The sequence below is a fragment of the Hydractinia symbiolongicarpus genome, chromosome 11 (genome assembly GCF_029227915.1).
Source record: "Hydractinia symbiolongicarpus strain clone_291-10 chromosome 11, HSymV2.1, whole genome shotgun sequence".
Classification (NCBI taxonomy): domain Eukaryota; kingdom Metazoa; phylum Cnidaria; class Hydrozoa; order Anthoathecata; family Hydractiniidae; genus Hydractinia; species Hydractinia symbiolongicarpus.
In genome coordinates, this window is record NC_079885.1 from 9,661,089 (window position 1) to 9,673,886 (window position 12,798).

The 12,798-nt window shown below is 34.4% G+C and overlaps 1 protein-coding gene across 1 annotated transcript; it reads left to right on the forward strand.

The window, feature by feature from the left end:
- The first annotated feature begins 1,400 nt into the window (after window positions 1-1,400).
- LOC130614191 (contactin-associated protein-like 2) lies at window positions 1,401-6,712 on the forward strand. The gene is made up of 3 exons (XM_057435603.1): window positions 1,401-2,390; window positions 3,942-5,440; window positions 5,583-6,712. Exons 1-3 carry the CDS (start codon window positions 2,155-2,157, stop codon window positions 6,344-6,346), a joined length of 2,499 nt encoding a protein of 832 aa, XP_057291586.1. The 5' UTR covers window positions 1,401-2,154; the 3' UTR covers window positions 6,347-6,712.
- Window positions 6,713-12,798: the final 6,086 nt, after the last annotated feature.

Here is a 12,798-nt window from a genome sequence, read left to right on the forward strand (position 1 = left end):
CTATCTTTTTCCCATGCTGAATACAATGAGACTTTTGATATCCTTTCCTAAGCATTGTTGAAGACTTCAATGAAATATTTCAACAGCTGCGATTAAGCAAATTAAAAATAATGCTATCGTTAAAAACGAGTGAACGAAAAATTTGATTTTTTTTCGACTTGAAAATTATTTTGCAAATAACTATACCCCACACGTCAATATTGACCTTCGTATATCACACACACAAAAAAACATCTACCATTTTGATTTTCTTTTTTTTGAAATTATATTTTATAAAAAGAATAACATTGTTAAGTTAATTGTTAATAATGTGAGATTTTTGATGCGTTTGTACAAAGGAATTCAGCGCTGAGCATTCCAGCTTGTAAATAATTCAATTGTTGATTGTAAACACATCTTCGGTTCCTCACTTTACAAATACTGCTGGACACAATATGGCAGACAGGCTTTTCAAAACATGTCTTTCGCGTCAGTGTCGAACGTCTCGTGTTCTCAGAGATTTCCCGGCTGTGCTGGGCATGTGCTTGAGAAACACGAAAAACAAATCGTATTTGCACCAATCAAGGGGGTTACTGAGAACGAAAAAAAAAATAATTAAATTTAAAATATTCCTAAAACATTTTTATCGATTTATATTTTTATATATTGTATATTTATTGTTTATCGTAAACCGAATATATTCGCGCTTTGTAATAAGCCACAAAATTTTGGCGCTCTTTTCCAAGCTCAACTTTTGTTTACCAGCGCGTCAACTTTATCCTTCCAATCAGATGATTTTAGAATATCTATTTGGAAAGATTAAATTCACTCGCTTTCTCACTCCGTTTGGCGCGCCAATTAAAATTAAACATTAATGTTCACCACTTTGTTATGAAATCTACATAACTTGTAGGACAAGACCTCTCTCAGGAGCTGATGTTATTTCTGAATTCCTGTGTTTACCTATATATTCAGTGACTTCGGGCTGGACGGTTGCTTTCTAAAACATATTTTTACAATTATTTTTTATTTTTTAGGCTATATTTTACGCGTTTTCTATAAAATTTTGCGTATTCGATACTCGGTTAGCAAAAACAACAACAAGGGAACACGCTTGATCTAGCTGGCTGGCTGTGTTTTTGCTTTTTCTTCTTCGAAACTTAATGCGCAAGCGCAGAGACATGACGAAAGTGTTATGTTTAGAAAGATCAAACGCCTAGGCTATTACTCATCATGTTTATTTATGTAAAGGTATTTACGTGCTTGTTAAAAATCACTTTATAAGGGTCTATTTTCATTACATGATTACATTATGATTGAAAGTTTAAAAAGTCCAGCAGTGCCAATTAGATAAATTGATAGTTTTATTCTATTTTATTTGATATTATTTGATTCATTTTATTTTTATATCAATGTTTAGAAATAAATAATTTTATTTCAACACCCCCCATGGCGTTTACAATGTCAATTTGTTTTTGTTTTCATAACAAACTGAATCAAAAAAGCCACCTGTCCAGTTTGATGTCGATGATTCCATTAGAGTTTCTCTTGGCCATTTTTTTCCATCCCCCTAAATTATTATGAATCAAGTTGAACTCACTAAAACGTTACAGAATTTTTTTTTATTTTCCTAACTAGCTGTACAAAAGAAAAAATCAAAAAATCCTAACGTTTTAAATTGAAATCCTGTTTGCATTACATATCAAATTGATACACGTGCCAAAAGTTTACGCAAAAAAAGACTGGATCCCAGCATTAAAAAACACCTGGTTAGAATTCTATTCAAAGGTGAAACTATAAAAAAAAATTTCATTGTTCGCGCTTTTTTATGTAACCCTAATTTGATTGGTTACTGGATAATATCTATTAAAGAAACGAAAGAAATTATTAAAAAGTCATTCTTCACAAAGTTGACGTTTTACTTTTTATTATTTCATACATAGCGGTAGCTATTTGTGGAGCGTGGAGCTAAAAAAGTATCATTCGCAGTATCAAAGGACTATTCACCGAAAAGTTTAAATCGCTTTAAAGAATTTACTGGTGACTTTTCGATCTTCATTCGGAAGTTGAAAGGCGAAAAATCATACTCAATGTTCATTCTCCCATGACAAATTTCTGTGTAGAATATTTGAATAAAAAAAAACATTCCATAGAGTAATGCCAAAATAAAAGAAGATGTATTTGTTGATATTTTTTTTCGCAACCACTCTACAATATTCAAGTAGTACATTGGTATCTTTAAGAGGAGCAGAATATATTACATATGATTTATACAAAAAAGAGATATCCACGCAGAATCTGAACATTGTATTTAAATTTAAAACTATCAACCCATCCGGTTTGTTTTTATTCTCTGAAAATGCTTTTCATGGAGATTTTATTAGTATGGAGTTGATCGATGGTAGACTGAGGTAAGTTTTTTAAATGTTCGTGTTGTTATGCAGAAAAAAGCTAAGCATATTTTCCCCCCTTTATTGTGCTTACTTTTTACTGCAAAAAGAAAATGGGGTAATACCGAAGAACACCACGTGGAAAGTTTAAAGAATTTGTGTACAAAAGTTTATATTTTGCAAATTCTTAGTCAGGATAGATTTTTTGAAGAATCTGCTTCAATAAAAGTAGAATTTATTGACACAGCTGAACTCGCAAGAGTATGTTATGTTTTATCACTTCTCGATGGAAAACTAAAAAACTTCTTTTTAATAAGCGTGCAAGATATTTCTTGCATTGTTTGGATGTTCGCAAGCAAATGCTAACGAACTAAAGAAAACTATGTATCGAATCTGTGAACAAGATTTGTAACAAAACAAAAATTTTAGCTGTCGTAGCCGCGGTGAAAATTTTGCATACTGGAATTTGTTCTTCGCTTATATCTAAGAGTTTTATTAAGAAATTCTCTTTCCAGATCACGTGTAGTTTTACAAAAATGTGAAAATGACTTGAAATTACTTGAGAGAGGTGTGAAGCTAGCATATAATCTGTTCACTTGTTCATATATTTTTCTTTTATTTTCACCGAACAGAAAACTTTGAAGAATCTTTTTTTCTAAAAGAAAAACTTTTATCATTTTTTTTGTTTTTGTTTTTCAATCATTATTTATTATCGAATATTTCAAGAAAAGATAAAGAAATGGCGACACATCCTTCTTATCTTATAAATTCAACTATTTTTATCATTGCTCTAAACTCTACTACAATTTCTCAATATCCTTCAACTCTGCAACCGATCAATGTCCCTTTAAATGTCACAGACTAGCTCTATGCCCTATTTGATTCTTCACTGACTACACCTACCAAATAATTAGAAAAGAGACTTATTCAATTGGTTTCAATTCATTTAAAATGCTTCACCCCTAGTGAATGAAAGTATATGTTTAAGCTCTGGGGTTTTCCCAGATCACGTGAAGATATATTTGACATGCACTTGGGTTTATTGAGCGATTAAGGTGCGTTTTCTTTGACGAAAAATACAAACATTTACAAAATCTGTCGCTATACACATGGAATGTGAATTTGTTGAAAATAATAGAAATTTTTCTATTTATTTTAACTACTAGTTTACTGTTTCATACCAATAAAAATAACCCAATGTCTCGGTGCTTTTATTAAAAATAATTTTTATAGACAGTTTGGAGCTTATAAAACAAAGTCTATCCTTCCAGGGACACTATAATGGACATGAAAAAGTTTAGCAAGCAATGTTAACTCGCCATATTTACTCGTTTTTTTAGATTCATTAAGTATAAGTTTTTTTGTATGCCACGTTTGAAGATGGACACTCTATTTTTATTAAAAAGAAAAATATGCATTATATCTAGATTTGTTGAAAAATTTTGGCACATTTAAAATGATATTAATGGAAAAACATTTCTCAGGTTTTATAAAGAATTGAAATTTTTTTGTGTTAAAGGGCGTGGCTTTTCATGGGGGAGGAGCATTTTTTTAATGTGTTTTTTTCTTAAGGTATAAAGCTCGATTGGGTTTTGAGGAGTTAGCAGAACATGAAGTTGTAGTTGGAAACAATTTGAATGATTACCAATGGCATGTCATCCATGTCAAGCTGACTGGTCGTAACGTCAGTATTGATTTAGATTACCAAAACACGAAACGTTATTTCGAGGGAGACTTCTCGCAACTTGATCTTGATCAGAAAATCTATTTCGGCGGTGTTCCCGACCACGTGGATTTGTCACAATATAAATTGACAAGTCGGAAGTATTCAGGATGTTTAAAAAACTATTTCTTCAACGATACAGACATTTTATATCGATCGAAATACAGTCAAGAAGGTTTTTCCACGAAAGGTGACTTGCTGTGGAATAAATGCGAAGATTTGATTTATCACCCGATCATGATGAAATACCCACAGGATTACGCATTGGTTCCTACTCGACTACGGGACAGTTTATCTGTCACATTCAAATTCCGCACACATATCGGAGAAGGATTGCTGTTTGCTAAGATTTCAAAATCAGTCTCAGTGCATATTGGCTTACGCAAAAACATTTTGTTGTTTACTGTCCAAATGCTTGGTCACCAGCCAATTATTATGACACAAGGGAAAGATCTAAGTGATGGGTTTTGGCACCGTGTAGAGTTTTCTGTCAGTAAGAAGATCATTGAAATGAAACTAGATAAGTTAGATAAATTAACACACAGAAATCCGTCGTCACACAAGATTGAATTTATGCCCGGTAACGCCACAATAGGTGGCGGTGAGGAACAACTCATGCCTGGTTTTGTTGGGTGCATGTATGATATATGGGTGGATAGCAATGGCATCGATTATCGCGAACTTGGTTCTGAATATTTCATTGGCGCCATCGGGAAATGTCAATTACAAGACAAATGTTTGTTCTCGCCTTGCAAACATGGCGGAAAATGTTCTCAAGATCACCTGGCGTATAAATGTGACTGTCTAAACACCATGTACAGCGGTAAAAATTGCGAAGAATCCATTTATCAACCAAGTTGTCAAGAATACAAGGATTTGGGGTTAAATGAGGATTCTTATTGCTACATAGATCCAGATGGCGATGCGAAGATAAAGCCGTTCAAAGTATTATGCAACATGACCAACGACAACAAGAACGCAGTTACAATATTTGAACACAACCTCAACAAAGATAGAATTCCAGTCGCCAACGGTTTGCTCGATGAAGGCTCGTTTTACCACACCCTTAAGTATAGAATTAAAATGGCGACATTTGATGTGCTGCTGGAAAAAGCAGTTCGGTGTAAACAATTTATCAAATTTCAATGTAAAAACTCCTATCTGATGAGATCACCTAGGGGCCCGCCTGATGCACTCTGGTGGGGGCGTACTGGTGATGATGAGAAATACTGGGGCGGTGCTGATCCTGACAGCGAGAGATGTGGGTGTTACAAAAACAAATCATGCGCAATGCCAGATCGATATTGTAACTGTGACGTAGGCGATGACATATGGAGAGAGGATTCAGGTAAAAAAAAATTTTTTTTCAATAACTTCACATTACAGTAGCTACCACTTCATTTTACTGCTTTTGAATAAAAGTGGTATCCCTAAATATATTTATAATTAATTAACATAAGAGAGCATAACAATAATTTTGATTTATTTAGGTTATTTTCGTGAAATCGACCGACTTCCAGTATCAATGTTGATTTTCAAAACCTCGTCGAATCAATCATACTTTTCAGTTGGAAATCTTCATTGTGAGTTTCCATCGACCACGCCCCCTAAACATCTCGCAAAAGAAAGGATTTTAAAAGCATGTACATCTGTTCACTACAAACCAACCGTGAGAACTACTCGAAAGGCGCAGACATTTAAAGAAAAAGGACGCACCATTTGGAATCACAACAGACGAGTTGACTTCGAAAAGAAAAAACCATCGACGAAGGTGCACATTGAGAAACCCAACATTCATAATGTGAACGTCAATGTCACGGTCGAATTTCCACGCAAGGAAGGAGGACAAAGCAGCAACTCAAAAGAAAACGACGGCCTCAAGTTTACGTTGAGTGTTTACGCAGTCATCGTCATTGCCGTGGCGACGATTATTGTTGTTATTATAATCGCCGTTGTTGTCTTGGTGAAAAGATGTCAAAGCCGACGGCGACGAAGAGCATCTACCAGTGGTGACGAATCTGATGATGACTATGAAAACCACAACGAGACGACAGAAATGTGCACCTTCTTTGGTTCCGTTGCACGATCGGAGCGAAATCGACCCGTTATTGAAGTTCATCGCCATTCGTTTCACTGCGATACTATTGATGAACTGCCACCTGCGTATCGCGAGTTTGGCGATATCATGCAACCCATAACACATATAGACCTCAGCTATAAACCACGAAAGAAGAATCTCGGGATTTTTTGTTGATTTTAAAAAGACTTAGTTGTTCCGTTCGGAGTTGCGTGATGACGTCATTGAGTTGCATGGTCACCTAGAAAAACGGATCCAATACTCCAACATCGTAATCCGTTGCACGAATAACGGAAATCGGTTATCCGTTTATGCGCCATGATACGGCGACATTAAATGTTAAAAAAAATTCTTTGCAATTATTAAATTTACAAGATATCGGAGGACGCGATATGAATAACAATAAAACGTGAAATGAAACGCGATATCGCACTGGGTGTCCCGAAGAATTGACAAAAATAATTAAAATTTGTAAATATCTACTTTTATATTTTTTTGTTACTCTCTTCCCACTTTCTTTTAATGGAAAATAATAAAACTTTATTTTGCGTATTTATTTTCAGTCTTTCAATTTTTCTTGTCAGCAGACATGTGTTTTTAGTTATAATCCTGGACATAAATTATTGTAAAGGAGGGCGTTGTAATCACAAAGCTCGTAACCACAAGTAATTGAGAGAACCATTTTATGCAACTAACACCCGCTTTGATCCTGACATTGTTCACTTGTCATTGTTCACAGCGTATTTGGACTTCGGATCTCAGGTTAAAGGGCACAAATTATCGATTTGCACGATTTTTTTAACCTTTTCGGGTCCTGGAGCGGATTGCTCTCTAATGTAGAGATTGCAAAAAGTGCAGACAGAGCATATTCGGCGTTGGTTACTCGGTCTGCACTTTTGACAAAGTAAATATGTTGCTGCAGAGTACTGTCCAATTTTGGTTGGCCATTTCAAAAAAGAGCAAAAAACGGACATATACAAAAATATTATGTTCGGGATTGTAAATGTTACTTACTTTTTTGTCGGTGATAAAAAAACTGCCTACCCAATCAAAGTACCTAATTTTAATAAGTCTTTAATCGCGAATTTCTTTAAACGGTAAAATCACCCTCGTTTTCGGGACCTGTTGTTGTTAGCGAAATTAAAATTTCGCGAAACTTCTGTCTTGTCAGTCGCGGTAAAAAGTTTTAAACTTCTGTTAAGCAATTGGATAAGTTTGTGAAGGATTGATAGTTTCTATAATGAAAGAGTTGATCGGCAAAGAAAATAACGACCACCTTCGTGACTTGAATTATCTTTTTGTAAATTCGCGAAATTAAAAAATCGTATAAACCCCAGTTTTGGCCCACACAATCTGCGAAGAAAATTTTTTTGACGTTCAAGCTAAGACTTGTTCGTCTACTTTTCTTGTTTGACCAAAGGCTGGTGATAAGGTTATGGTGAAAGACCTTCCCATATAGTAATGCGCAACATTTTTGTTCCTCATTCAAATATATCGCAGAACAGAACAAAGAAAGGTACCTTATGGACCCAAATCTGTCAGAAAATGTTCGTACGTCTAAATTTTAAATTTCGACACTTAGGGTCCACAAAATAAAAATTGACTATCGCAGCATTTGAGATATTCTTAACCTCTCATTATAATAATATAGAAAATACTGAAAATTTTAATTTCAATCTAATTTTCGTCACGTCAAATTTCGTCACTTTTGTGTTGATAGAGACGTATCTCGGTGATAGTTTCCACAGCTCGGTCACGGTGATATGTGCGATAACAATGAACTAAAAGACTTGATAATTAGAGAAAGTATAAAAAATAAAAAAACCGATGAAAGTTCGATTGCAAGACTCTTTGGACATCAGCAGATAATTCAGAATTCGTGACATAAGCGTTAAAATTATAGCAGGCAGTTTAAATGATCATTTTTCCAAGCATAGCTTTGTATATAACAGGGATTTAATACTATATAAATATCTCGCTTCTCACGCAGCTAAGCTACCATTTTGCATGACAGACAGACAGACAGGCAGACAGTCGTATACGGGCATTATAATATAGACTAGTCGTTAGCCCGTGGAAAAATCCACGGGGTCGCCCGTCCTTTAAATTAACCCGCTGCAACAAAGTGGACAGAAATATATCGCATTTGGTATTGATGCGCATTTTAAAAATTTCGTGTTTCCGTTACGGGACACGGCTTTCGCGGACACACAGACAGACAGACGACGGCTATTATTAAAGAGATTAAAAATCTCCCTAAAAATTTCAACAACGTCCAGGCTAAACCCGATAAGTTGTTCTCATTTTTTTCTTTTTTCTCAGGAAAAATCTGAGGCTCGTGTTCTGATAAAGAGAAAAAACTGAAGACGAGGTTGTGTGTCGCAATAACCAATTACAGACGTATGAAACTGTAGCGACCAGATTAAAGAGTTGGTCTTAACGTTTTTACAACAGCATCAATAGTATAATGATTTACGTGAGTCCTGACAGTTTAACAATAAGTATGGTTTCGCGAGAAGTGCACTAACATGTGTTTTAAAACACGTGTATTTTGAAATTCTTTTATTAAACCAGGCATAGCAGAAAAAGCTTGACGTAATCAATTGTAAGGCGTTGTTTTTGTTAAAATATATTTTCATTTTTAGTGAAACTCTCGAGTTTTACTAACTAGCTAAAAGGATTCGAACTTAAAACTCAAATGTTTATCTAAATAAAGAAAGATAACAATAATTATTGAATGAGCTGACTATCCCAGCAGTTCTTATTAATATGTAAAAAATCCGTTCCCAAAATTAAATCCCGCCGAAATTAAAAAAAAAAATACGTTTTTTTTTAATTAAGAAAAGAAAAATGTTTTTTTTCCCAAATAACGAATTTTTTTTATATTCACAATGAAGAAGAATAGATTTTTTAACTCTGTAACAAATCTTAAAATAAAACATTTCAGGACATAAAAATTCATTTCTTTGTGTCATTCGCCAAAATAAATCCCCGCAAAAATAAACATTTTTTTTGTATTCGCCACATTAAATCTCCGCCATATATTCCATTTTTGGTCATTCGCCAAATTAAATACTCGCCAAAATTTATCCACTTAACAATCAACGAGGGTCCTGCGAAGGGGGTCCTAGCGCATTTAAATCTCCCATTTGAGTTACGAAAGTCGTGCAAGCACAGCAATCGCTCAACTAGACAACCGCCTAAGATATCAATTCTATTCTCATGCTGAGCGCTAGGCAGAAAGGATAGATTCACACTTTTATAGTCTCTGGCATGACTCGGCCGGGGTTTGAACCAGAATATCTACACTGGAAGCAAACGCTCTACCATAAGGCTGCCAGTCAGTAAAAGAAACTGTACAATAAGAAAAATGTTTGTATATATTCGTTAGCTGACAATACGAAAATTAATAAATCGGGAAATTTTAACCGATAGTTAAAATTGGAAATTCCGAAAAATCCAGTCACTTGCGAAAAATTTCATTCTTTCCCGCTTTTATATTCCTTGTTAAAGTATTTCTATTAAAGTCAAAAATAAGCACATACAGCTTCTTCTCTGAAATATCTACATTCCCTCACAAAAATTCTGAGACTGCCTCCCTTCCCCCCTAAATTCAAAGTTGATGTCTCTGAAGTGCAGGTTTGGCTTCGATATACACGTTCTGCTAGATTCACATTCAACATTGAGGTAGGGGGGAGGGGAATCTATCATACAAACCAAGGCACAGCTTATTAATTTTAGTCTCAGTCATTTTTGTGAGGGATTGAAGACCACCTATTTTGTAATTTTCGCCACGCGTTTCACTAAACACCATATACCTGCCCACATAGCTACAGTCAGTCCAATCAAATCTGAACAAAAATACATATTACTTGAAAATAATTCCTACCATAAGAGATATATTTGTAGCTACAACCCAAGTAGATATATATTACAATGTATAAAAATATTAGTATTAGAAATATTTCTTGTTTTTTTATGTAAAGCCTAACTTTTAACAGCGGCTTAAGACTGGGCAAAGCTTAAACCACTTCGTCGCGCAAAGAAGTAAATATTCATACAAATAACAGGTCCGGCAAAAATGGGACTTGCACTCCCTTTCCTCCCTCTCTACCTCACATTAACAATCGAATTGCCATCCCTAGAAAAATGGGTCTTTTTCATCTAATAAATGATACCAGCTTAAACAAATGTAGAGGAAATTTGTCTATGACATGAGTCTGTTGTTAAATCAAGAAAAAAATTTTGAACTTACTGATGTGAAAATCAGTGAGGTGCTTCCTCATTAGGACTTTTTCACTCTCGGTGCATGGAGCATAAGCGCAAAACAAACCTCTTTCGCATACTGTGAATGTTTTGAGGTACCTGCTTAACCCAGCCATATTAAAATGTTAAATATCTCAAAAACATTTTAAATAATACACCTTTACGATAATTCAATTGTACATGCGTTCCTACGGCTCTCCATCGTTTTACAATATCGAAAAAAAGGAGGTAAAAATCGTGTTTTTATGAGAGTTTGTTAGAGAGGAAAGGGTGTTTTCTCCAGTTTTTTAACTTCTGTCGTATCAATTTCTTTCAAATTTTCAGTAAACGTTAATAATAATAAGATACAACTTATGTGTAATTTTCATTAAAAACAAAACGCGGCAAGAAAAGTTATCACGAAAAAACGCGTTTTCTCATTAATAAACTCTTATAACAGTGTGATGTTTACCTCCTCCGATCGCTTAATAAGTTGCAAAGATGATAAATCGAGTAGGACCTGGCAAGATAATTATGACGGCTCCTATGGATCACTTCTTTTCTTAACAAAAACACTTCTCTTTTTTTCATCCGAAATCTTCCGTAACACTGAACCTCAAAAAATTCCCAGGCTAAATTCTAGTCCGGAATATTGATTGAGCTGCATTTTGATATTTCGCGTTTTTGAAGTAAATGACATACTGGCTCCCCTGACAATAAAAAAAGAGCCGAGTGGACTGTAAACTTTAGATGAAAATACATTGTGTTGTTCTGTTTAAGGCGTTTTTTTATCTTTTTCAATAATACACACCTTTATTATAAGAATACCAAAATTGTTTTAAACAAAAGACCTATTATTTTTAACCTAAAATCCCAACCTGATTTTCTTATAAGTGCTTTATCGTTATAAAAGAAAAAGTATGTAGTTTGCTACCATAATTTTGATATTATTTCATTAATGCACATCCACTGGGACGTTTCGCTGCAAAAACTGTTGTAAAATTGAGCGCGCGTCTGCTAAGTATACCTCTCGCGAAAAGTGAAAAAATATACAGAGAAGTGTCAACATGCAGAAGAGAAGTATGAGAATACAAAAGAAAACTGATTAAATCATAGAAGAGAAGTGCTTTCAACTTAAAAAAGTCATAGGGGCCATCGTAGATACTGTGCAGGTTTATTTATACCAATATATGTGTGCCGTTGTTCCTATAACCTTGAATAAAGAACAAGCTAGCGGATAATTAGCCAAGTAATCTACCTAAATCATAAGATAACTTATACTTAATTACCGACAAAACTAGCTTGCTGAAAAGCCTTGAGTTGACATGGCGAAAAAATTGTTAAACGATAGACATCCCTGTGTTTTCTTTCAATGCACGAGAACCCAATTTTTTATTTTTTTTTTTGTAAACAAATTTATCTTTTGAAATGCCGTTCTTATTTTTTAACATGACGTAAACAAAATCAGGTACCATAGCGAGAATCAAACGTTGTACTTTTTAAAAGGGGAAATTTCCCGGTAGGTTCGCCATTGATCATAATTTTTATGCAAGAACTATACTTAGCACTTTTGAAATTCAAATTGAGTGAAATGTCACATTTCTAATTAAGAATTGGAAAACAAAAACGAAAAACAACAACAAATAATGTAAAGTTTACCTGTGAATACTGTCAGAGGACTATTTTTTGTTTGTGTGCATACTGACGAACAACAAGCACTGATTTCCACAACATGCAATGTTGAACACCTGCTTTCTTTCAAATAGTGGCCTATCTACTTATGCTTTCGTTTTTTTAAATACTATGTACAATGCAATAAAAGTTGATCGTTAAAGGCTGGTTCAAACTTTTGACGCAAACGATAGCGCGAACACAATTCGACGCAAGCATAAACACAAGCATATGCTCGACGCAAGCTATCAAAAAAGTTTTGATATTCTTGCGTTTGCGTCTACGTTTGCAGCATAATTTTGAAGCATGATTCACACTTGCTTGCGTCTGCGTCGGCGTCGTGAAGTGCGCATGCGCAGCAGTAGCTTCTTTAGGAGGAACGGAAGCGTGAAGCAAGAAAAACGCAAGCCGTTCACACTCCACAAAAAAGTTAAGCAATATGGATAGTGAAGAAGCACTGATTTTTTAACTATTTACTTTTTTTCTCTCCCATATCTGTTTCTTATGTTTCGGAACGATTTTTTAGCGTTACTGGCTAAAAAAAAGTACATTAACATTATTGGAATATGGTTTATAATTTTCATATATCAATATAATAGATTCAACATTGTATTTTTATAAAAAAATGTGTACGTACCATCTAACAAGTTTGCTTCTTTGGCTACATCCTTCCAAGCAAGTTATTTCTTGTTTTTATCTTTAAAACTTTTGTC

Excerpts from the sequence above, each read along its gene's own strand:
- LOC130614191 (XM_057435603.1), top strand. The coding sequence starts at position 2,155 with ATGTATTTGTTGATATTTTTTTTCGCAACCACTCTACAATATTCAAGT. Across the intron at positions 2,391-3,941 it reads TTGATCGATGGTAGACTGAG|GTATAAAGCTCGATTGGGTT; the intron begins GTAAGTTTTTTA and ends TTTTTTCTTAAG. Across the intron at positions 5,441-5,582 it reads CATATGGAGAGAGGATTCAG|GTTATTTTCGTGAAATCGAC; the intron begins GTAAAAAAAAAT and ends TGATTTATTTAG.